The 26,308-nt window shown below is 46.6% G+C and overlaps 2 protein-coding genes across 3 annotated transcripts; one reads left to right on the top strand and one right to left on the bottom strand.

Annotated features, from left to right (window-relative positions):
* Nucleotides 1–1,978: 1,978 nt before the first annotated feature.
* LOC136549082 (pentatricopeptide repeat-containing protein At1g25360-like) lies at nt 1,979–5,770 on the top strand (the record flags this gene model as incomplete). The annotated part of the gene is given in 5 exon segments (XM_066540382.1): nt 1,979–3,041; nt 3,044–3,470; nt 3,472–3,696; nt 3,698–4,737; nt 4,862–5,770. Coding segments are annotated over 4 exon segments (2,460 nt in total), but the record flags the coding sequence as incomplete, so codon positions are not given.
* A 335-nt stretch (nt 5,771–6,105) lies between these two features.
* Nucleotides 6,106–11,240, bottom strand: LOC136550340 (uncharacterized). Of its 2 annotated transcripts, none has more exons than XM_066541884.1 (13): nt 10,808–11,240; nt 10,517–10,691; nt 9,370–9,450; nt 9,050–9,132; nt 8,837–8,952; nt 8,643–8,753; nt 8,428–8,549; nt 8,032–8,338; nt 7,870–7,953; nt 7,734–7,784; nt 7,582–7,653; nt 6,869–6,937; nt 6,106–6,394 (listed from the first exon to the last, which is right to left on the bottom strand). In XM_066541884.1, exons 1-13 carry the CDS (start codon nt 10,815–10,817, stop codon nt 6,362–6,364), a joined length of 1,314 nt encoding a protein of 437 aa, XP_066397981.1. In that variant the 5' UTR covers nt 10,818–11,240; the 3' UTR covers nt 6,106–6,361. The 2 variants fall into 2 exon arrangements, with proteins under 2 accessions (XP_066397981.1, XP_066397982.1); XM_066541885.1 differs by having other exon boundaries at nt 8,428–8,540; nt 10,808–11,239.
* Between the last annotated feature and the right edge of the window lie 15,068 nt (nt 11,241–26,308).

Genomic DNA, 26,308 nt, shown 5'->3' with positions numbered 1-26,308 from the left:
CACAAGTAAACACCCCATTAGGGGGTGGGTTGAGACGACTACTTGGAGGAGGAAACAGACCAGAAGTACCTTATCTATTTATCGGACAAGATATAGACAAGCGGCTTATTCGCTGATTGGTTTCTGGGCTAGTTTAGGTTGGCTGGTGCTGGTTTGTTGTGAGAGAAAAACACTATTGGCTGACTGGTTTGGACTGGCTGAAACCAACAAGCGAACAGACTCAAGATATATATAGAAACATATTACATCTGTGGAACCGATTAGAAAACCTACATATAAATCCATCATGGCCTTATCTTTAACCATACTCCTAGACTATACAAAGAGATGTAGGGAGCCCCAAATCGACACTCGAATAGATCCTCAACCCATAGACACGTAGTTGAATCCTTTACTCGCAACTCCACCCAATGCGCAGTGCACAGTGCACAAGCAATACAAAAAACCATGATACACTAGTTTTTCGAGCGCGCCCATGCGCGCGGTCCACTGGCCACACGTATTTTTTTTAAGGAAAAAAGATATAATCAAAGTTGGGCTGTATTTTGATTTGAGAAAAATCTGAGGATGTTTTCGCAAAAAACGGTGAGGGTGTCTGGGGAGTGCGGGTTGATTTTCGATAAAGTGGAGGCCTTTTTTGCAAGAAAACCAGTGCACACCGGTCTGGACTGAGCGTTGATTTGGAAATAATACGAGGCGTTTTTTGTAAAAAATTCTGAGAGGACATCTGGAGCGCGGGTTGATTTCCGAAAACTTAAAGGGGTTTTTCGTAAAACGACCGTGGCTCGTCCGATCTGGGCCGTCCTCGCGGCCGATCGGACGGCCACGAAAAGGCGGCGACGTGGCCACCCTCAGGCCGCGCCGTGGCCACACCAAATCATATCTTTAGATTGGATGTAGGGCACTGCACCTTAGGTCTGAACCAATACAAATAGAAATCTCATGCCTGAAGCAGTACAAATAGAAGCCCTATTGAAGTTTCTCTAATCCATATAGGATGGTTGCTTTCCAACACGTCATCATCACTCCAAGTTTACAACTGCTCCCTCCGTCCCATAAGAGAGTGTCATTCTCATTTCCTACGAAGTCAAACATTTTTAACTTTAACCAAATATATATATATATATAGTATTTATAGTATATAATTAGTATTATTAGATTAATCGCGAAATATATTTTTATAATAAACTTATTTATAGAGAGAGCGATACTCTTTGTGCGAAGCCGAATCCTCTTCGTCTCTAAGGCCGGCGGCAGCGGCGCCGCCTATTCATTCAGCTGGTTACTGGCATCAGCTGCCGGTGTCTCGGAGGTGGAGCCTCCGTCTCCGATATTTTTTACGGCGGTGCTGTGTCACCGGACAGCTGACGTGTCAGATCAACACTGCGCAGCGATTTGGCACTAGCGAAGCGTTTTTTCATGGCCAGGCTCAGCCTGTTGGCTCGTTGATTCGAGGCCGGACTTATCAGTCAGTGGATAGTGTTCGGTCGGGTTACCGGCGAACTGACCGTCTGAAACAGCCGCGATACGCCCATCGTCAATTCGATCGGCAACTCACAACTCCCTGTTGACTTTTGTTACTATAACCGTCTGTCAAAAGAAAGAAAAAGAGGAAATTAGAATGCAGATAAACGGGGACTGTTGAAGCCAAATCCCAAGTATGATTCACGAGGAAGGAAGGAAGGGTACCTCAATAAGCAGTAGGAAACAAATTTCAGCCTGTAGAGGTGCCTTCAAAGACGAGATGGCACCACAAAAGCCTAACGAATATCGCGTAAGGAATTTGCTTTTTCAATCAAACAATAATATCAAGATGAAGGTGAAGCAAATCTATCAACAAGCGACGGCCCTGAGGCGTGCGGTCGGAGTATCGGAGAAGGGTAAGGGCCAGCGCGGTTCTCCCCAACGACGGAGGAGGATGGCGGCAGGGAAGGGGAGCGTAGCAAGATGGGGATGGATTCTTCAGTTTTGCTGAACTTCCACGGCTGCACTCGGTGAACGACTCGGAGTACATTTTACAGCCGAACGCCTAATAAACCCCAGTCGTAAACCCGCGGCCCTGGGCGGCGCGCGCCCGGGTCCAACCACGGCAGCACGACGCTATGGCGCCGCACGGTGTCACCTCCTGCCCCACCAATGCTCCGTCCTCCTGCGGCGCCTCGGCGCGAGCCTCTCCCTGGCCTCCTCCTCCTTCCTCCGCGCGCTCCGCTGCTTCCACGCGCGCCTCCTCACCTCCGCGCTCCTCCACGCGCCGCCGCACCCGCACCTCACCCTCCGCCTCATCCACCTCTACACCCTCTCCCGCGACCTCCCCGCCGCCGCGACACTCTTCCGCGCCGACCCGTGCCCCGTCGCCGCCACTTCCCTCGTCGCCGCGTACGCCGCCGCGGGCCGCCTCCCCGCCGCTGTCTCCTTCTTCGACGCCGTCCCGCCGGCGCGCCGCGACACCGTCCTCCACAACGCCGTGATCTCCGCTTACGCCCGCGCGTCCCACGCCGCGCCCGCGGTCGCCGTGTTCCGATCCCTGCTCGCCTCGGGCTCCCTTCGGCCCGACGACTATTCGTTCACCGCGCTCTTGAGCGCCGCGGGCCACCTGCCCAACATCTCTGTTCGGCACTGTGCGCAGCTGCATTGCTCGGTGCTCAAGTCCGGCGCCGGGGATGCCTTGTCGGTGTCCAACGCGCTCATTGCGCTGTACATTAAATGTGAATCGCCTGAGGCGACACGGGACGCACGGAAGGTGCTCGACGAAATGCCGGATAAGGACGAGCTTACGTGGACTACTATGGTCGTTGGGTATGTTAAGAGAGGCGACGTTGGTGCTGCTAGATCAATTTTCGAGGAGGTTGATGGGAAGTTTGATGTTGTGTGGAATGCCATGATCTCAGGGTATGTTCATTCAGGAATGGCTGTGGAAGCATTTGAGCTGTTTAGAAGGATGGTATTGGAAAGGGTGCCTCTTGATGAGTTCACATTTACTAGTGTTCTGAGTGCTTGTGCAAATGCTGGTTTCTTTGCGCATGGGAAATCCGTCCATGGTCAGATCTGGCTGTTAACAATGCCTTGGTGACCTTGTACTCGAAGTGTGGGAATATTGCTGTTGCGAGAAGGATATTTGACAATATGAAATCGAAGGATGTCGTTTCTTGGAACACCATTTTGTCGGGGTATGTTGAGAGCAGCTGTTTGGACAAGGCAGTCGAGGTATTTGAGGAGATGCCATATAAAAATGAGTTGTCATGGATGGTGATGGTATCAGGATATGTGCATGGAGGGTTTGCTGAAGATGCACTTAAACTGTTTAACAGGATGAGGGCTGAGGATGTCAAGCCGTGTGACCACACCTATGCTGGCGCTATTTCTGCATGTGGTGAACTTGGGTCACTGAAGCATGGAAAGCAGCTCCATGGGCATCTTGTGCAGCTTGGTTTTGAGGGGAGCAATTCTGCAGGAAATGCACTCATTACCATGTAGACGTGGTGCAGTGAAAGAAGCTCATCTTATGTTCCTTGTGATGCCCAATATTGAGACTGTTTCGTGGAATGCTATGATTTCAGCCCTTGGGCAGCATGGACATGGAAGAGAGGCACTAGAACTCTTTGATCACATGGTTGCTGAAGACATATATCCCGACAGGATCTCTTTCCTCACAGTATTGACAGCTTGTAATCATTCTGGTCTAGTGGATGAAGGTTTTCATGAAGAGGGACTTCGGCATTATACCTGGAGAAGATCGCTATACGCGGCTGATTGATTTGCTCGGTCGGACTGGACGGATTGGAGAAGCTAGAGACAACCTGATCAAGACTATGCCTTTTGAGCCTACCTCGTCCATTTGGGAAGCAATTCTTTCCGGTTGCCGGACTAGTGGAGATATGGAACTTGGTGCTCATGCTGCAGACCAGCTCTTTAAGATGACACCGCAGCATGATGGTACATATATCCTTTTGTCTAACACTTACTCAGCTGCAGGATGTTGGGTAGATGCTGCCAGAGTAAGGAAGCTAATGCGTGATCGAGGGGTTAAGAAGGAACCTGGGTGCAGCTGGATAGAAGCTGGAAACAAAGTTCATGTGTTTCTCATTGGTGATACAAAACATCCAGAAGCACATGAAGTTTACAAATTCCTTGAAATGGTTGGTGCCAAGATGAGAAAGCTCGGATATGTTCCTGATACAAAGGTTGTATGGCATGACATGGAGCCTCATCAGAAGGAACATATATTATTTGCTCATAGTGAGAGACTGGCGGTTGGTTTTGGACTCCTAAAGTTGCCTCCTGGAGCTACGGTTACAGTTCTTAAGAACTTGAGAATATGTGATGATTGTCATGCTGCAATAATGTTCATGTCAAAAGCAGTCGGAAGGGAGATTGTTGTTAGGGACGTTAGGCGGTTTCACCATTTCAAGGATGGAGAATGTTCATGTGGTTACTATTGGTGAATACTTTTGTCATAGCATTGCATCTTCTAGCATATGTCCTCCAGGCCCCTGCGTGAACTTTATTTTTGAGCCAGCTTGGGTTCCAACTAAACAAGGAGTATTGAATTGGAATTCAGGGAGTGGACCAACTTCGATCTGAGAGACACGGGTTTGCACGGTGGCTCAGTCAAACTCAGGTCTTATTGTCAATCATTTAGTCATGTTTTGTCAATGGCTTAAGATTGGCATGCTACATGCTACCCTTGATGCTGGGGTCGATGCTCTGCCAATGTTCATTTGTCAAAAATCCTTCCAAGTAAGCATCGGCACGTTATTTATGCATATTCTACAACCAGTTTAGATGAGTCTGCAAATCTAGGTTAACATTTTGCTCCTTAGTTAACAATAAGAACTGATTATTGTATGCCTGGTGATTCCAGATCCATAATGTCATGGAATGATCTACTGAATGCCACAATGATGAACCATGGAATTACATCGTCAGCACAGATAGATGACCCTATATATAGGCCCCGTTCGGCTTACCCTAAATCTGCCTTGTTCGGTTTCTTTTTTCAGCCGGAACAGTGTTTTTCTCTCACAACAATTCAGAAAAAACAGTGTTTTTCAGCCAGTTTCAGCCAAAATTCAGCAAGCCGAACGGGACCGCTCAAATGCACGAGGGGCAGGGACCAAATCACAACAGCTCTCTATGAGACTATGAATGAGGTTTTTCAGTAGTTTCCTAACGTTGGATTAGTTGGAAACCCCTGGGCATTGGATCGTCTTCGAATTGAATGCTATCTCCTTGGCAATTTCATCTTTTCTTACAGATCAGATGTCACGGGCAAATTAATTTCCGAACAGAGAAGAAGATGGCCAACATGCTGGAACTGCCCGACGAGTTAGTTTCAAAACTGTGCTCCCTTTCATAGTTACTTGATTGAAATACCCAAGATAATTACCCAGCGTGATTTTTGGACTGCAGACAGCAACAACTGATGCATATATAGGTTTATACAGAGGAGCTTTTTTTTTGGATATACAGAGGAGCCATTTGATCTTTACGTGATTTGGTGTTCCCATTAAATATCATTGGTGTGATCCATTGCCTCATAGTGAGCATATTCACCATGGGTGAGAATGACCACAACCAAGATCAAATCAGATCTCTATTAGGATTTCTTTTGCAAAATACTCGTCTTTCTTACCTGATGTAAACTTTTTCATGCACGTGTTTTTGTTCCCTATCAGATCACGCTCTTTACTTGGTTGGGCTTCTTGGTAGTGTTGTGAACAGACAGCTCTTTACGAAAAATACTGTAGATTCTAGCCGATAAGCCGGCTGATAAGTTAAGCCCGATCTGATCAAGACATTAGAATATCACATCCAACAAGCATGTCCGCTGGGCTAGAAGTGCCTGCGGAAATGGAGTGGCCATCCAAGCTGCCACCCATTCACCAATCACCATGTATACATTTAGTTATTTATTTACAATAGTTACTACAGTAACAAGTACGTGTGCCTTCAACCATGGGAGGGGACGAGGGATGGTCCTAGGCCGTGCCAATATGTCAACCACGGGCTGGATACAGCTGATGCAACTGTCACTAACCAACAGAACGTCTTCGAATGAGGTGGGCCCTCGAACAAAACCCAACGTGAACCGACTAAACTTCGAAGTAATTCTTAACTATTCCCGCACAAATCATGCTGAACTTCAATATAAATCGTGCTGTCTGACGTTCCATACGCACAAATAGCAAATTGTTTAGGTGCACTATAACAGTAGTATAACTCCAGTATCTCAAAGTACACTATCATGAAGGCACAACCTCCAATGAAATGTGCCAATAATAATACGAGTAGTTTACACAGACAAAGGCCCAGAGAGAAAGAGACACAGAATGGCTGTTGTCTTCCCACCCCTGTGACCTTGCTACTCGTCCAACATGACAGCATTCTTCCTTACCTGAAATGTTCAAAACATCAGATGTGTATTAGTATTATTCAGACTACAGTTGCTGCATACGTTATGCACCCTTTTCATTGCTTGTTTTTGTTTCGATGGCATTACTGCATTAGCAAAAGCATAGTAGTAAGGATTGTATACATGGCGAGGCCAACATGTAACCAAACACCACCCCAGCGAACCCACAGTAACATAAGGGAAAATATTACAAGGATTACTGTTAGATCTCCAGTTAGGATTCCTTATGCTGTCAGGGAACCAGGTGTCCAGGTATGAGGTATCCATAAAACTATTTTAATTATTATAGTTTGATGCTTACTAAGGGCTCTTGGTGAGTTTCAACTCTAGCCTACCCCAACTTACTTGGGACTGACAGGCTTTGTTGTTGTTGTAGTATTATAGTTTGATACTGAAGAAAAATAGTGTGACAAGGAGAGTTCTTCACATGAAGAGGACATTTCACATTAGAATTACCTGGGCTAGACGACGTTCCTTGTTTAATTTGAGAGCTCTTTCTTTTTCCTCTTCAGACCTAAAGATTTTCTGCAAGAGGTTTGGGTTGTTTGAGATCAGAAATCCATATATAATACTAAAAGCAAACCAAGAGAACAGGCAGATCAACATGAGAAACTTGAACATAAGAGAAGATGCTTGAGGTTTCAAGGATTCGAATCTGATCAGTTCATGCAAACAGACGGATCAAAACTTTATTTAAAGGAAAATGAGTTTTACTACATGGGGTACCCTAAAGCCAATAACAATAGCTAGCTTTTTGTGACTGAAATCACACATGAAATTGCCAATATAGCATTTTTCCTGTACCATTGTTTAAATTGCCAACCAACTTACACAAAGCAATCAAGGAGACAAGGACACAACATTATGCCTTATGGTCAGTAAGGAACCTAAAATAGGAAAATGAAAGCCTAAACCCAAAGAAGCCATTACACTATCTTGCTAGCCTTTCTATCCAATTGTGACCTACTTTTCTAGATTTCTGTCCTGGTTATATAATCAGCTTTTACTGAAGGAATGAACGTTGGGCATTGTATGACCAGTCTGCAGTAAAAGACTAGTGCGGTTAGCTTATACCCAGACTGGTATGGACTAATAAACAAAAATGTTCAACTTTGACAGACTTATAACTACCATTGCAACGTGCAACATCTATGTCACCGATTTATTACCTTATCAGTGGACGACAGGGTTTCAGCTTTGTCAACCTTAATGTCAAAGATATCCTGAAGAAGTCCATTCTCCTGTATACAGAGGAACTCAAAATTTGTCATACCATCTACAAACTACATAGTTTATAAATAACCATTCAGAAGACACTAACCTGGACATGCTTCAGAAAGCCTTTTCCCAGAAACCGCTTTAAGAAATTCAACTTTAACAAGGAAAACAAATAGCTAATGAGAACATGAAAGAATATTTACATTTTGCAAGCCGAGGAGAAAAGAAAAAACAAGCACCTGGATTAATTCAGACCATGACGACACCCTTAAAACATAACGTTTTCCAGCAATCTTGATTGATTCTTCAGGGCAATCACCATACTGCAAAAGGATGATCACAAATTAAGTGAAACAGAAACAAAAATTCGAAACTCTTAACTAGAGCAGATACAAACAAACCTTGACGAAATCTAAGATCCTTTGAAACAAGTCTCTTTGGTCAGTAAGGTTTTTCTTGTCTGCACCTTTCCCCCCAGCCTCAGCAGAGAGATTAGAGGCAAGACCTGATATTTTGGCTTTTAATGCTTGCATATCCAAGAAAAGCTTGTTCTTAGAACCACCAGTTCCTCCCGTGTTAACATCACCGTCCTCACAAGAAGAAACATCAAGCAGATTTAACTCAAAGCACAAAGCCAATGCTTCACCAGCAGCCATTCGAACAGCACGATCATCTGCTTCCAAAAGAGTAGAGAGAAATGCAATGGGCCTAGCAAGTAGAAAGGTAAGTTAGGTATAAATCCATCGATAGGTTAGTGTTCACAAACATACAAAAGGAGAAAAACAGAGAACACTAACTCTTTCCAGCTATCAGTATTTATCCTCCATGAACCAATAGTAGTCAGGAGAAACGTCCATGCAGATAGAGCAGCTGCTAACACAGGAGGCTTAGGTTTCCGAACAGTTCCCACCTGCAGAGACTACAACCATGTTCAGTCATCATAGAAAACTGGATGCAGCTCCTTTCAACATTAGCTTGCAAAATATGATAACAAGTAAATGGAAAACAGTACATTTGAACCAGACTTTGGATGAATCACATCCCACATGGCTTTCAAAGATAACTCTGTTTCAGCCAGATCAGTTGCGCCAACAAATGTGATGACAGCCAAACAATCAAGCGCCTACAGAAGGTCAGTTTAGATTCCCTTCACTGGGAGTGCAGATAAGGATTGGAAGTCAAATGACAACAACAAAAAATACATACAGATATCATCTTTGATGCATCAGACCAAGCTTGAAGTACCCTACAAAGTTGGGGATGTGACTCCTCCATTATTTCATGTGAACAGCTCCCAGCACCGAGTGTAATAGCCAATAACCCTGATGACCCAAAAGAAAACGGCCAAATACAGTGTCATAAAACAACAGTATTTCCTTTGAACTACTTAATGTGAACAGGGACAGTATATATACATACCAATGGCATGAGATGCCAGAAAAAACTCCTTAGTAGATCCCTTTTTGACGGAATTATTGAATTGACTCAGCAGTGTGGCATACCTTCAAAAGCATAAACACACACAATGATTATACATTTCACCAAGTGGATTCAGATAAAACATACCATACCTGAAAGAGAGCTAGCGTCATAGCATATAATGTAACCATGTGACACATGGGAAGGTTGTTGACTTCATGGTAATTCAAAACATGACTTACAGGAAAATGCCAAAAAAAAAAATCCATGCAACATTTCATAATTTAAGGCTCATAGCTCACTAACAGAATATAACATACCTATTCTCCACAAGGCCATGGAGCATAAAACTTTCGAAGGCATCAACCAGTTTAACCAATGCTGCCTCTCTTGTAGACCCCCTAAAAGAGAATACATACAGTAACATCAGTGCAATGCATAGTTGTTAGTTTATGAAAACACAATGAGCATTAATGACCATGATGGCATGATAGATTAGTGTTAATTGGTGATGAACACACAAACACCATTAATAAACGATGATAAACTATTGTTAGTAGGATATGAAAACACCGGACAGCATTAGTAATATGAAAACACCGACAGCATCAGTAACATGATTGATTACTGTTATTAAGTGAAACATAACGATTCAGCAGCCAGGTACATCGCCAGAAATGACATCAGGAGGCAAATACACAAAATACATGCCTCCTCGTCCCTGTTACCCTATCAACATTATTGCACAAATAATAAAAGGTCAGCTGAACATACAACTTTGCCAATTGGAAAGGAATTTTCCAATCTTTGACTATTCAAATTTAGTGTCCATTTGAGTATCTGACGCCAAAACAATAGGATTCCCTCCAGAACTTATTCAGTGTCCATTCTGCTAATATTCTATAGGTTCCATGAAAGTACAATGAAAGCTAAAGGAATTCTGAGAGGCCAATTTAACCAAAAAAACATGAAGCATACTCTAATGTCATAAACTGCTTCCTATCATTTTCCAGCCAGCGCCACCAATCCACCATGAATGGGGGCCAAGACGACCTTCAACCACAGTGAGAACACTATCCACTACTGAATAACCCTAAAATAACAAGTTACAAGTTATAGCACAGTGCATGCTTCGTTTACTAGTCATCAGATTATCATAGGTCCGGACCTTGCAAAGTAAAACAAAAACAATAGACAACTGCAATTTAAGTACAGCAAACTATAGTCCAATACGAGTCCGTGCATTAAGTAGGGAACATCATGCAAACAAACAAGAAAACCGTATTGCCCGGCCAACTACAATTGGGTCAACCTGCTAATCTATGCCTACACACAAGTTAAGTACAGCCAACGAAATCGAAGTAAACAGCACCCGAACAGAAATGCCTACTTCACCATCGGCGCCCGAACAGCAAACAGCCAAAACGATATGCTAGAGAATCCCAGAAACGAAAAGGGTGACCTGACCTCTTCTCGTAGAGCGCGTCGATGTACTTGTCGAGGACGAACTCCTGCGAGTTGACGTGCTCGGTGGCGTACGAGATGGAGAGATCCGACAGCGCGGTGGACGAGGAGCCGACGCTGTCGGCGTCGCTGCTGTCGAGCAGGTCGTCCCCGCCGCTGCGGGCCTTGCTCTTCTTGCCTGCACAAACCCACGCCCCCAAATCACCAATCAGAAATTCAGAACCAACCACTACACCACCCATCGATCAAAAACAAGAAGACACCACCGATCAATCGGCGTCAAGAGAAACTCACTCTTCCCCATGGCAACACCGGTCAGGGACAGAACCAGAACTCGGAAGCTCCCAGGAACCGCAAGACAAATCGTGGGAGCAGAATCAGAGCCGCAATCACAAATAACGGCGCGAGAAGTGCGAGGGAAGAAAGAGAGCGGGATCAGGAGCAGGTGCGATGGACGCGGAGGGAGGAGAAGGGACCGGCGGGGGCGGCGAGATCGGGACTGGGGCGGCGTTGGTCGGCGCAGGGACAGGGGTCGGAGAAGCAGAAGCAGGGGAAGTTCCTCTCGAGTGACTCGCGAAGGCGCAGCGCTGCCATGTGAGGAAATCGCGGCGAGGGGGAGGGAGCGGGTTGGGATGTGGCTTCAGGTTTCTCTCGCGCTCGCCTTTGCTTGAGGAGAGGAGAGGAGACGAGGTGGGGGGCGGCGTCGCTGGCGTATAAACGAGCGGTAGTGGCCTAGTCGGCGGTTCGAAGGAAGAAGCCAGCCTGGAAGGGACAGGAACGGGAGAGGCCCGGAATGGAAACTAGGGCACGCGGGTATTTTTTTATTTCAACAGCTCGTTTTTTCCTTTTTGTTTTTGTGTGTGTACCTTTTCTTTCTCGTTTTGATTTTCTTCACGGCTTTTCCTCCTGATCCAGAAGGGAAACTATCTGGTGCTCTATCATCCTTCAGCCGCGTCCTTTTTCAAGAACGATGTCTTCTAATTTATAGACATATATAAATTAATTAAAACCTTTGTGATTCTAGTTAAACCGCTTAATTGAAATGGCACTAGTGTGAAAGGAGTAGTGTATGATAAATTCAGTTAGGGATTAGCAGTGTACACTTATATTTTAGAATTTTAAGGTGTGTATAAATTCTCTCAATGACCTTTGGACAAAAAAGAAAAAAATATATATGTATTGTTATCGTTTAGCTATAGGTGTGCACCCTCTACATTGAAACTTTAGGCGTATTTGCATTATTAATCAAATGGTCAGGATATTGTAAAGTATGAGTATCGATATGTCTACAGCCTACTTTAAAACCCCATATATCTTTTAAGAAGACATTGATTTTATAGCAATCGATAACTTCAAGAGATTTTTTCAAATCGTAATATCTACTATATAAAAAGGAACGATCAAAGCACTTACGGAACAGAGCAGCCTGTGAAGTATATCTATCTATATCTATGCATCTATAAAAATTCTAGTAGCACTCTATCTGATCATACAAGCTATTCAGCGCCAGCAACATTCATACAAGCTATCACATTAGTAATGTATCTACGTACACTAACATTTGTCTACGACAGCATACCACACCGTCCACTAAAATCTATTCATAATAATTTATCTCTCATGCAAGTAAGTAAAAGTTGTCTAGTTTTTTTTTAAATTACATGGTATAACGCAGATGCCCACAACATACACGTACACTCACCCCTATGAACATACAAAACCCTACCCTATGAGCACCTTCAAAAGACTGAGCCAGCACATCTCGAGATTCACGAGATCACCATAGGCGTCTCGCTGTCGACGGGGACGTCGTCTACCACTGAAAGCATAGCGTCGTTCCTAGAATAAATCCAAGAAAATGCGTGCACCCATGCCAAATCGAAGACTTGAACACGGGTGGACAGGTTCCACCATAAGAAATATAACCAACTGATCTACGGCAACGCACGTACATCGTTCTAATTTTAATTCATGACCTTCACCCCGCTCGCGTGCCCTTAAACCCGGCTTGTTCCGCTTCTTTTTTCATCCGAAACTGTATTTTTCTCTCACAAATTCCTCCAAACAAACGAAACCCTTGTCATTGTTGATTTACGAGAGGATTTGGCTTAGCGTGTGCTCGGAACGTCCCCATGACATGCCGTGTATAGCTTGTTATCTCTCTTATCTTCAGCAGCCAAACTTGGAAAATGACTAGCATTTTTAAAAGCCTTTCTAAATCTCACTATCTAAATTATTATTTGAAAAACCATTTGCATAAAAAATATTTTTTATATCTTTTCACTCTTTAATAGTTTTTCTATATCGCATGCGTACTTTAGAGAGCCATTCTCGTCTTTTATTTTTGACTAGCGAAAAATCCGGAATAAAAAATGGTTATACTTGTATGACCATTTAGGAAAATTGTTGGAGCATAGTTTTTTTACCAAAATCTCCATTTCTAATATTTAAGAAGGATATGAATAGTCTCTAAACAAATTAAGCAAGATCAATTGCGAGCTAAAAAAAGACAGCGTTTTAGACTATCTTCAACAACAACACCTAAAATACAAGACACATTCAACATTTAGATAGCGCTACAGTCTAAAAGTTTAATACTCATTCGACATCCTCTCGATCAATAAAACCCTAACAACAGAACCCTGTACATTTTGGGTTTGGTGCGAGACAGTCTTACTCGGACGAAACAACCTCCTGGGTCGTATATTGGCATCTGACCCGAAACTGCACAGCAGAAGATACCGGCCGAATCGCGTTCGCCGAATCACCCCGGATATTCGCTTCAGGGTCGAGCCCACTGGCCACCTGCAGTGGCAAGTGGGCATGGGCGCACGGCCATCGGGCCATGTCTCCAGACACTCCAGGGCTCCACCACCCGCCTCGCGCCATCTGCCCACCCGGCTGGCCTGGCAATCTGATAGCCGTGGCTCAGCTCCGCTCCCTGCGCGAGCCACGCCGGCGCGAAGGGATAGGAACGAGTGCGTGGGAACTTGCATCTGCCAGATCGCGGCGACGGCGACGCGGAAGGGGAAAAGGGACGGGCCGCGGCGAGGTAGCGGGTGCCGAGTCCGACGTAAAGATCTACGGTGCCTAGTTTGGCGCTAAGATTCATGACGTCGAGCTCATGTCACGTTCACGTCACGTAAGTAGTCATGATACGCAGAAAATAACTCTGAATCTCGGCGTCAATTGACGTGTAAGCTCGGCGCCAATGATCACGACGCCGAGGTCAAGATCTATTTTTTAAAATAATACTGATAGGGACGTATTGATGAAAATCTTTCAAAAAAAAAAACAAAAAAACATCGGGCACACGGTTTTCCCTGCTGTATATACGACTTCTCTAGATGATGACGATGGCAAAGCAAAGCCAATGCATCCGTATACGAACCTCAACCTTAACGCAGAAGATTAATCACGATGCAAGAAATAGCTTGTGCAATTGTCTCAGTACCAACACCGACAGCACCAAGCAGCATCAACATCAGAACGTACAAGCAAAACAAGAAGAATACAGGCCACCGGTTCCTGGCTAGAAAGACACGCTGGCAGGGGGGGGGGGGGGGGGGGGGGGGTTGGGGGGCGCACAAGCTACGCCCCCGCTCGAATCAAGACTTGCGCCAGCTTCTTCATGTACTCTTCGACTTTAATTTGCAGGCATTCTTCTTATTCTGCATCAATTTCCAGTGATTGAGAACGGCTGACATGGGAATTTCCAAATAAAAGCACCGAGGGCTTATTTAGATACATGTGTATCCATCTCAATCTATATGTGTTGGAGTGAAATGAAACGAAATTTAGTTTAATTTCACTCCAATCCACTTTAACACACGTGGATTGAGATGAATACATACGCATCCAAATAAAACCTCGGATAGATAGTTGGATTTCTCGTAATCTCGTGGTTAAACTCTTAAAGTCTACACTCATAGTCTGGTTGTCTGGATCTCATTTTCCTTTTTGCTGATTCTTACCATCTTTATTAGTAGATCCAAATATGTCCTTAATTGCACTATAAGTTGTATTTTGTCATGCCACGCCGTGAATATTAAAAAATGAACTTTCAAAGCCATGCTCAGATGCCTACAAATTATTACACCTCCAAAAGTAATGTGCATGTATAATAACCTATAAAGATGGCAACGGGCACAAAATATCCGCGTGCCCGCGGATAGAAAACCCGATGGGCAAGGATATGGGTTTAAGTTTGTGCCCACGGGCACAGGCATGGGTGTGATTCTAAACCCGATGGATATTTGCTCGTGGGCATGGAAAAATGATATCCGCACCCACAAACCCGCTAAACCCGCGCCAATGACCCTATAAGTCTATATACGGTTATATGTCTTTATTCGTGTTAATTTGTGATGACTTGAGATACACTAATGTAGACGTACTTTTGATTACTCTTGTATGGTCAATGTGTTATACTTTATCTAATATTGAGATATAGACGTTTATTTTTTGATATATTATTTCTTACTTGCTATTGAGATATGGTTGGGTGCTTCGTTGCTTCATTTTTGCGGGTATACGGGTGTGCCCGCGGGCATGTGATATCCGCGGATAGCGGGCACGGGCATGGTTTTCTACCCGTGACGGTTAACGGGCGCGGGCGCGGGCACGGATTTTTGCTTGCGGGTATGGATATCTAGGGCTAGTATCCGCGCGGATTTTACCCGTTGCCATCTTTAATAACCTAGTACTATATTGACCAAGCTTCCTCTAAACCCAAAAACTTTACCTCTACAATCAATTGTTTCAACTTTTCCAGTAGTTGTTACTCTCTTCTACAATTCTTGCATAATATTAAGTTTAACCATATTGTATAGTTATGTGTTTTTCCTAGTTATACACTAGCAACCCTAGTTTTGTAAGATTATGTGTCGGGTTCATAAACCCGGGGTCCCTCGTGAACTGGCTTCCCAGCAAAGACTCGGTCCAGCATACGACGTTGTGAACGATGCGCAACTCCTGGGCCGGCCCAAAAACCTAAACGATAGGCCAGAAGGGCGATCTAATCTCCGACCGGAAGGCCTCGCTAAGGAGGAATAACGCTCGCTTCCGACTCCGGCCCGCCTCTCCGACCGGAAGGCCTGGCCAAACACCGCTTCCGACTCCGATCCGCATCTCCGACCAGGGATGCACCGAACCCCTGCTTACAGCTCTTCTCCGACTAGCGCAGTCGGAGCCAACTTGGACCAACCTACCGGAGACGCCCGCTTGGTGAGGACCAGGAAACGGACGGAGAAAGTAAAGCAGGGCACTCAAGTCGACCGCTGTTAGTGTTTCGGACCGATGGGCCCTCAACCAACTAGTGAATTTGTACTGCGTGTCCCCAATCCCGGATGGTGATGCAAAGAGACACAAGGTTTATACTGGTTCGGGTAATGAGCACCCTACGTCCAGTTCGAGAGATCGATCTTGTATTCCTTGCACCAAAGTGCTCGTAGTAGGGGGTTACAAGCAGGGCGAGAGAGGGAGCTAGTCCAAGATCTCTACATGGAGCGGTGTGGATTGCTTGAGATGTTGTTCTCAGACAGCGGGGAAGCTCAAGTGTTTGTTTGTGTGTTCATGCGTGAGTTCGTTGCGTGGGCGTAGGCCTAATTGTCTATGTCTGATCCTAGAAATGGCCCAGGTCCTTCTCTTTTATAGTTGAAGGGGGACCAGGGTGATACATTCGCTAGCTACATGGCGTCGTGCGGACGGAGGCGGCATGTCCGAACCCTGTAGCCTGTTACTGTGGCGGCGTGGGCGACGGAGTGGTCCCGTCCTTGAAGTACTGGTGCGACATGCCGGTCACATCCGATCCTGTGCGTCGTGGGAGCTCCAGGGTTACCTCGAAGCGGGTGTGGCGGTCGGTGTGCGGGTCACTGTGTGTTGGCTGCGCGAGAAGCCGAGGCTCAGTCGGAGCTGAGGCCGAACCATCGTGGGGGTCTCGGTAGACGTGAATCCCGAGGTTGCCGAGACCCTGATGTAGATTGCCGAGGCTAGGAGGGAACAGTTGGTCTCATACGCTGATTCTGAGGCTATGGTGACCCAGACTAGACTCCCCATGCCGCGTTGTCTTCGGGGCAGGGGTCACGTGGCATAGTGTAGTACAGGCGCTGATCGTGGGCACAACACCAGAACACAGTGGCCGGTAACCTTAGCCGCGCTCGGTCCTGGTCAGTATGGCGTTGATGTGACTTCCCATCCCGTCGGCCATTCTGCGGTGTCGAGCCGTCGTCCGGCTGAGATTGCGGGAGTGGTTGACGCATTAATGGGACGCGATGCGCTGTCGGGGAGACTGGTCGAGGCGGAAGCGATGGGTTGTTGCCGAGCTGGCTTCAAGCGAGACGGAGAACCGTCATCTCATCTGAGGCTTTACGCGTGGGGCCTCGGGCGTGACGGAGATTCGGTTCCCCATCGAGGCCCTCTGTGCGAGGCCTCGCGTGAGGCGGAGGTTTGGCAGGCCGTCGAGACCTCCCGTGCGAGGCCAGGAGCGAGGCGGAGAGCTGGCGGGCTCGGACAAGGCCGGGGCTTAATAGATGGCCTACCCTTTGGCTCTATTATTGATGTGGTTTAAGTGATTCTTTTGGTATACGCTCGGTGTAACACCCCGGTGTTACGATCCTTTTTTTTAGCGCCGCGATTTAGGCCTAAGTCGGATTTTCAAAACGGGTTCCTCGGAATTTTTTAATTTAAACGTACTTGAAGCGATAAGTGAATCATGTGTGACTTAGTTTCGTGGACTCAAATCAACGCCAAGTTAAATTACTCAGTGTGTAAAGATAGTTGGGACTGTCCGATAACGATTCTAGCAAGTAAATGACGAGCGGTTTTGCTCTGTTAGATTAAGCAGGAAAAGCAACTTGTATAAATCAAATAAAAGCCATTAATAAATAGAACGATATACATATATATATAGCGTTTGAATCAAAATTTAAATTCGAGCTTTGCTAAGAATTTTCCTGCGCCTTGACGTTACAATTTGTGTAAATTAGTAAATCGTTATATATATATATATATATATATATATATATATATATATATATATATATATATATATATATAGATAGATATAGATATATAGGTATATACCAGTTATGTAAAGCAAAGGGCCAGCACGAGCTCCTTTGATGATTGAAACGCTGTTGCCTGCTCTGCTCTCCTCGTTGCTGTCCACAGTCATAATGTCAGCCCCGTCGCTGCGCCTCTGCTACCTCTGTCCTTGCTTGTCTCTGAGTTCTTGCCATTTTAGCTTCTAGATTATGGAACAACAGCTGCAGCAGGCTAGCAGCGCTTTCAGGCATACAACGCCGTTGTTGCCTGGGCCTGACACATGCACGCTTGCATGTCTGCGCGTGCCTCTCCACTAGTCCACCCTGTAGCTTCTCGTGCTTGCATAGATGGCTTGGAACTTTGTACCTGTCAAGCTCTCTAGTCCCCCATCCCCTGCAGTAACTCAATCCCATCCATCCTTCTGACCCGTCTTTAATGTTGGCTGAACCGCTGCAGCGCCGTCCCTTCTTTCCTCTCGCTGCTTGCCCCATTCCCTGCTCCACTGCGCTGTCTTTTCTGTCTTCGCGTCCCGCCGAGCGTCCGGCGCTGTGCTGCTCGTGCGTGAGCTCCCTCTGGACAAGTTAGGCAATGCACCGCTGCTCGCATTAATAACCCGTCCGCACTGGTGCCGGCCTTTTCCGTGCCCGCGCTCCATCCCTTTTCCTTCCTCGCGCGTGTGAGGCCACAGTGACCCCGCCTTGGTTACGTTCGCCGGTGCCGGCCTCTCCCGTAGCTCCGCGGCGCTGCTCATCCGGCCGTAGCACCTCACCACCACATGACACGGCCTTGAGCTAGTCCCCGTTCCCGTCACCTTTGCCACAGCGCCTCCGTCATCGACGTTGCCCCCGTCTCCGCGTACGCGCGCTCTACGCACCGGCATAGCCATGCTCCCTCTCCCTCTGCTAGCCATGCCGCCGTGCCGTGCCTCACTCCCGTCGGTGTCGGCTCTTCCTAGCACCAGCTCACGCGAGCACCGCGGCTCGCTCTGATCAGCTGCTACTTCCGAGCGCTCGGCCGGACACGACTCGGCTGCTGCCCTCCCGACGCCGTGCCCTGCATCTCGGTGTCAGCACCACCTCGGTGTTGCCTTCTCTTCGCCGTCCGTCTGTGCCGCTCACCCGAGCCACCATGCTGCGGTCCGCGGATGCCGTCGGCACGCTCCAACGACAAGGCCGCACCCGCCATGCTCGAGCATGACGCCCCTCCTTTTCTCGTTGCTGCTTCCCTTCCGTGTGCGCCGTGGCCACCCCAAACTCCTATGGCTGCCGTAGCTGAGCGCCGGGCCGACGTGCCGCGTCCGTGTGCCCGCGCCCGGCCGCTGCGCCGTTTGGCCTCCCCGTCGTCGTCAATGGGAGCGTGGCCGGGTTTCGCCGCCGGCCGGTACTCCCTCTACTTCGTGCACGCTGTCTCTGGGAAGGAGGAAGGTGAGACGGGTGATAAATCCAAGAAAGATTTTGTACGGGGTTCTTTCCGCAAAGTACTTGACTCAAGTAAATAGTGTTGTTGGACCTTGTCGTAATTTAAGGAAAGTTTAGTGGCCTTCTCGCGTATGTGCCGCGCCTTGCCCCGCTCCTGGGCCATTGCTTGGCCGCTTGGGCAGGAGTCGGCCGCGCGCCCCGCTGGGCCGGCCTGTTTCCGTGCGTGGGCTGGCCGCTCAGTCGCCTGGGCCGCCCACGTTGCTGACGTCGCTGCTGGGCCAGTCTGCCGCCCCGCGCCTGGGCCGCTACCTGCCGGCTGGGCCGCGCTCGGCCGCGCGAGGGTCGGCTTGGCTGGGCCGCCTGTGCTGTTGCCCTGCCTTGTTGGGCCACCGCCTCGCTGGGCCGTTTAATGACTGACGGCCTTCTTTAGTTTGTAGAGTATTTGATAATTTAGCTTATAAAGTGAGCTTGTAAAATTCGTAGAAAATAGCATAGGAATCCATAAATAGCGAAACCAATCTTGTTAGTCCGCTAAAATCATGCTCTATATGTTAGTATATTTTGTTCACAAAGTTTGGCAATATTTTTGGGAGCTATATAATTATTTTAAAATGCTGAATATTGTTAAAAGATGAACTTGTAGGAATTTTCCGGATAAATTGGTAATAGTGTTGACTCTAAAAATTTGACAGTAAACTACTAATATTATTATCTACTCACTGTAAATTTTGTAGCTCAATAAGAATTAGTTGCTGGGTAGATAATGATGCTCTATTTTGAATAACGATTAAATCGATACAATGAAATATAGAAACACAGTTGGTTTATATAACTACAATAATTGTTGGGAAGTAACGCCCTATCTGACAACGTGTATATGTAGCCTAAGTACGATCATCATTAGAATTAGCCCGTTAACTTGAGGGACATAGAGCGAATTTATACGAGTTACGATTGCAGTCAGTTGATCATACCCTTGCATTTCATTACATTGCATATCATATAGGTACGATGATGGATCAATGGATCGATCGAAGGATGATTGGGAATTCGAAGATGGTGTAAGGGTATTCTCTCCAGGAGATGCTGCAATGGGCTTGTTATCCAGCTGATGGTGGATGATCTAAAGATGCTGATACTAACTTTTAATATATCTTACCCAGGCAAGCCCCGGTGCATAACCCCTACTTTCTGCAGTTTAAATTATATATGTGCATTAAGTTTTAAGGAGTTGAATGAAACCCACTTGCATATATATCTTTATCCTATGAGTCTTACTAGTATGACAGGATCGTGTAGACTGCTATGCTACAGGACTCCGGTAGAAGTCGAGTGATTGCCTGTCACTCGCGAGAGATAGGAAATATATTATTGGATTACTATCACTTGGAAAATATGAAAATGGTGACCGGGTAGGGATATGGTTTGGGTATTGGTGGGTGTAAGAAGTTGTGTCGCCGCGGAGGCGGGTCATAGCTTGGTTACACCGTTTCTCCCTGTCTGGTCAATTAAGGACCGATCGTGCATATGACTCTAGGCAGGTCACAGACTTATTATCCCGAGCACATACTTGTGTATGGGCGCTTGGAAAGCTTGTTGCTCTCTTGTCGTGTGTCTGGCTCTTTTCGAACCGACTGTCAGGGTTTTGTTTTTGGTGGAGGAGGTCCTTGCACCGCACTGAGTCCGGGACTTAGGGGTGGGGGCTTGGAGTCCCAGTTTGGATGGGGACCTAGACACCCGGGATAGGAGAGTGATGGGTTGGTCCTGTTTGTGCCTGGGGTACAAGCGGGGCGTGTGTTTTTGGGGTACCCAGCTGGGGGCATTGATTCGCGAATCGCCGGTCTATCTGGTACGGCTTGTCTATGGTTTAACATCGTAGTAAGAACTGAAGATAAAAGATGGAAGATAGAAAAAGGGAAACCCAATTGCTTATCACCTGCTTGAAAGTAGCACAGGTGCTTACATAGAATGGTTAGTTAATGAACCAATGCGGCTATTAATAAAAAATCGAACATAAGGACACATGCTTAGTAATGCTTCCTGTAAATGCAATAAACCCACAAGCCAGATGGCCCTGCATATCCTTGGAGTATTTTCTTTTCTCCTGTCGGATAAGTCTTGCTGAGTACAATTGAGTACTCAAGGTTTTATTTCCCCTATTGCAGGTGACAGGTGGATGCTAGAGCTGACCTTTGTGTGTGGATTCCTCCTGGTGGGCTCAGCGAGGATTTACTTTACGTTGCGATCGTAGTTGTTATTTATAACTCTCACCAAATGCTTTTATAAATAAAAGTTCATAATCTGTTGTCGTAGTGTATATATCAATACGTCATCATGTCTTTAATAGATGTTTATTTCCGCTGTAACTCTATTCACATGTTCTATTCTGCTGTTCAATTAAATTGTTTATAACTCTGATAATATGATTTCATTCCGCTATTATATTAATAAATATTATACTCTAATGTTGTATTAAAAGTGATGTAATAAATGGTTACGAGTGGTGTAAGCTTTATTCTCTCATTTGTGATCCTGATGGCAAAAATGTGGATTTTCAGGTTCTCCCCTGGGGGGTGTCCGACGGAACCGAGTAATTTAGTGTTCTCCCTCGAGTGCTTAGCGTCTAATGGAAGACGAGCACTCCTGTGAGGCATTAAATTAGGCAGTTCTACCACAGGTGGTATCCGAGCATAAATGAGGAAATAAAGCTTCGAAAACCTTTTCTAAACTAAAATTGGATAACCCATTGTTGCAAAAAGTTAGGACGTTTATATGCGAAGTTATATAAGTAGCCCTATTACTATGGTTATGTATCCAGGATAGATGGCACTCTGCTGACTTAGATAGGCTTGATCAAGTTTTCTACAGGTACACTGACTCGAGCATAGTTCGATAGTATCGACTAGTTACAGGGAGAGAATGATGTGCCAAAAATCTGAGAACGGTTGCCCTATATGTTGGCAACAGTGAAAGGATGTATAGGACGTGCATTCATGCATATCCTATTTGTGCATTGTCATGCCGTATTACTTGTAAATACACCATCCATAGGTGTCACGAGTGTCGTATTGTGCACGTCTGACTCGTTCCTATTCTAGAGTTAGGTCTACACTATAGCTTCGTGTTCCGTGTTCGCCCTTAGTTCACGCCGGTCGTGACCCATGTCTCTTCATACCCCTTTCTGCGCTCTTGTCAGACCCTTGCCCTACAGTCGTACTAGTCAGTAATGGCATCACATGTCGCTCGCCTCGAACTCGTGGAATTTGGTCGATTTGTCATAGTGACCCCATGCGGGAACCCTGGTGAACCGCGCTAGGACCACTGAACGCTCCGCCTTTATAAGCAGAGTCTGGCTTAGCCATTGGTACTACCACTTGGCGCACTTTAGCTCGCTTAGCTTTTCCTTGAGCCAGCTTTTCGCTCAGCCTTTCTTGCAACCACCGCCAAAGATGGCAGGAGCCTGGGTTAGTACCTACTGCCTGAACATTGAGGGTTTTCCCAGAATCCTACATGCCACCCTGCAAAAGCTCGGAAGTCAATGATCGCCCCGAGTATGAGGAGCATGGCACCGAGCGGTGTGAGGTTACCGTCTATATCAGGAAGAGTGAAGAGTTCCCCGACCTCACTGAAGCCTGGAGTGTGACCGCAACCAGGTTTTGCTTCGTCGACACCTATCAGGTTGTGGCCCGCAAAGCCTTGCGGTACCTCTGCCAGATCTATGAGGAGCCCATTGCCCGTACCCCCATGCGGTTCTTTCCTCCTTTGGACAAGAATCGACGGGCATGGAGGGCCCGCATGGAGGCTTTGCAAGGACGAGATGTGCAAGAGGATAGTCCCACTATGGTGCACTTGACCACGTACATGCTCGCTCTGGATGAGCAGTATGACCGTCAAGCCTTGGAGCTGAGGGCGTGCCTTCGGCGTGCCGAGGAAGCCGAGATCTTCAACCGGATGCTCTAGGTGCAGCTCGCCGAAGCGCATGCCAGCGCTGCAGCTGCTGAGAACCGAGAGGCTGCCATGGAGGAAGTTCTAAAGGAGGCCAAAGATCGGCATGTCCATCAGCTGCGGGTGGCCTATCTTGTCACCAGGGCTGAGCAGAGGACGTTGGCTGCTGAAAGGCAGGATGCCCTGATCTTGGAAGGGATCCCTATCCACTCGCCCGAGAGAAGAAGAACCGGTGTTGTAGCACCGCCCGCACCTCCACCCTCGGAAGTGTCCGAAGAAGAACCCTTGATTCCTCTCGCTCAGTCGTTGCCCCGCGAGGATGTAGATTAGTTGCCTTGGGATGTTGTACCCGTAGTAGTAGTGCTTTTCATCACTATCCCCCGGTATTGTACTCTTACCGTTGTTGTCATCCGTAGTTGTTGAGCTCGTTCGACTGTAGGTGAATGCTGTGTCGGGAACAGGAGCCTGAATGCCTGTACGTTGTACCCATGTAAGATCGTTGGAATATACATTTTATTTATTTTGCTGTATTTATTGCGTTTATCTACCTTAAGTTCGTTAGATGTGCTTAAGTTTTCTAGGGTGATATTAAGTGGGGTACCAGAAAAGTTGCCATTCAGACGCCAGCAGATCAGCCATGATTAGATGTTATTGGACACTGTATCGACTAATTGTGGATGTCCCAACAACACACTTGAATCTTTTTAAAACAAATCCGTCATTGGATTTGAATTCCTTGTCCCTTGTTGTGGAGGGAAACTTTTGTTGTTGAATTTTCCCTTGCGATCCCCCTTACTCTGTGGTCTATGACCCCACTGCCTTCATGGCGTGTAAGTTGGTAGTAGTTGCCTGGTTAATAGCTTACAGTGCCGCGGCGAAACCGAGGGCTCCCTGTGGAACAGCTGCCACCTGGTGATGATGCTCGGCATGCGCTGGTATCGAGGTTGTTGACCAAGTACCTTTACCAAGTTACACCGCCATACCGTTTTGTTTTAAAAAATTTCTCCTTGGAAATGTTCAGGTGTTCAAACGGGAAATCCACCATGGGGTGATGCAGAAGTGTTATCTCAAGGTAAACAAGAGATGGTTTGGAGAAAGAAAGAATGACATGATCTGTGTTTACAGAAAAGACGGATGTGGTCAAGGAAGGAAAGCAAAAGAATAGTAGTAACAGAAGGTTAGCCGTGGATAGTCGTAAAAGTCTGAGTGGACATCTTGTCCAAAGCCCTATGCTTAGTTGACCGCTACGTATGTTGGGTCATTTCGCTGCATGACCTGCGAATGCCATCGGTGTCGGGTCCATTATCATCCCATTTTCGCATGGCCGCGGCATCGTGCAGTGCTCGTCGTCTTTGTGCACAGTGCGTTGCTCCTTTTCCCCAGCATTCGGTCGGCTCTTGACTCTCACGCCTCGTCCCTCATACCGGACCCCCCTTCCCCTCCCTCTTTTCTTCTTTTGCGAACATGGTCGCCCGCACGCCTACCTCATCGAGCGGACCCCCTCTCCTCTCCTTTATTTCCCCCTCCGCCGCTCACGCAGGGAGCGCAACATGTCTAATCTTATCTCCACTCCGGTGTGTTGCTCCCCACCTCCATTCTCCACTATAAATACCCTTGGTCCTTGCTCTTCTTCTTCACCCCCATTCCTCTCACATTCACAGCAGAGCTATGAAATCCAGTCGACGTTGTGAAGCTAGGTTTGTCAGTTTGAGATGATGATGTGATCTGAGAGGAAGAAGAAAGGATCCGGTTCGTCGAAGAAGTTCAAGTTTCCTTGGTTTGTTGGCCTTAGGATTCGCGATGTTTTACTTCTCAGTCGACTGTTTCTGGATTTGTTGGTGCTACGCCATGTTTTGGATAATCATTATCTTATTGTTTCTCCATTGTCCTCGTCTATCTCGACTTCTGGATTAGATCTCGGTTGTACCAAGTTGCTCTTAATCATGTATCCCTAGGTCCCCGTGTGGTTTAGTATTCGAAGTCATGTAATCTTTCGTGTACTTCCCGATCTATGGAATGTAATCACGTTTTCCCTTTTGGTTCTTGCTTCGAATCTCGGGACGAGATTCTTTTTTTAAGGGGGGTTGGTTGTAACACCCCGGTGTTACGATCCTTTTTTTAGCGCCGCGATTTAGGCCTAAGTCGGATTTTCAAAACGGGTTCCTCGGAATTTTTTAATTTAAACGTACTTGAGGCGATAAGCGAATCATGTGTGACTTAGTTTCGTGGACTCAAATCAATGCCAAGTTAAATTACTCAGTGTGTAAAGATAGTTGGGACTGTCCGATAACGATTCTAGCAAGTAAATGACGAGCGGTTTTGCTCTGTTAGATTAAGCAGGAAAAGCAACTTGTATAAATCAAATAAAAGCCATTAATAAATAGAACGATATACATATATATATAGCGTTTGAATCAAAATTTAAATTCGAGCTTTGCTAAGAATTTTCCTGCGCCTTGACGTTACAATTTGTGTAAATTAGTAAACCGTTATATATATATATATATATATATATATATATATATATATATATATATATATATATATATGTATGTATGTATGTATGTATGTATGTATATAGATATATAGGTATATACCAGTTATGTAAAGCAAAGGGCCAGCACGAGCTCCTTTGATGATTGAAACGTTGTTGCCTGCTCTGCTCTACTCGTTGCTGTCCACAGTCATAATGTCAGCCCCGTCGCTGCGCCTCTGCTACCTCTGTCCTTGCTTGTCTCAGAGTTCTTGCCATTTTAGCTTTTAGATTATGGAACAACAGCTGCAGTAGGCTAGCAGCGCTTTCAGGCATACAATGCCGTTGTTGCCTGGGCCTGACACATGCACGCTTGCATGTCTGCGCGTGCCTCTCCACTAGTCCACCCTGTAGCTTCTCGCGCTTGCGTAGATGGCTTGGAACTTTGTACCTGTCAAGCTCTCTAGTCCCCCATCCCCTGCAGTAACTCAATCCTATCCATCCTCCTGACCCGTCTTTAATGTTGGCCGAACCACTGCAGCGCCGTCCCTTCTTTCCTCTCGCTGCTTGCCCCATTCCCTGCTCCACTGCGCTGTCTTTTCTATCTTCGCGTCCCACCGAGCGTCTGGCGCTGTGCTGCTCGTGCGTGAGCTCCCTCTGGACAAGTTAGGCAAGGCACCGCTGCTCGCATTAATAACCCGTCCACACTGGTGCCGGCCTTTTCCGTGCCCGCGCTCCATCCCTTTTCCTTCCTCGCGCGTGTGAGGCCACAGCGACCCCGCCTTGGTTACGTTCGTTGGTGCCGGCCTCTCCCGTAGCTCCGCGGCGCTGCTCCCCCACGTCTTCCCAGCGCCCGTGCTGCTCATTCGGTCATAGCACCTCACCACCGCATGACACGGCCTTGCACTAGTCCCC

Source organism: Miscanthus floridulus, chromosome 4 (genome assembly GCF_019320115.1).
Source record: "Miscanthus floridulus cultivar M001 chromosome 4, ASM1932011v1, whole genome shotgun sequence".
NCBI classification, from domain to species: Eukaryota; Viridiplantae; Streptophyta; class Magnoliopsida; order Poales; family Poaceae; genus Miscanthus; species Miscanthus floridulus.
Note: the sequence above shows the minus strand (reverse complement) of the source record. Positions and strands in the feature narration are given on the sequence as shown.

Bases quoted from the DNA above. Each gene is read 5' to 3' on its own strand.
- LOC136550340 (XM_066541884.1), bottom strand. The intron at 9,451-10,516 runs GTCAGGTCACCC...ATTCTCTTTTAG, and splicing joins GACGCGCTCTACGAGAAGAG to GGGGTCTACAAGAGAGGCAG. The intron at 7,785-7,869 runs GTGCTTGTTTTT...TCCTTGTTAAAG, and splicing joins CATGGTCTGAATTAATCCAG to TTGAATTTCTTAAAGCGGTT.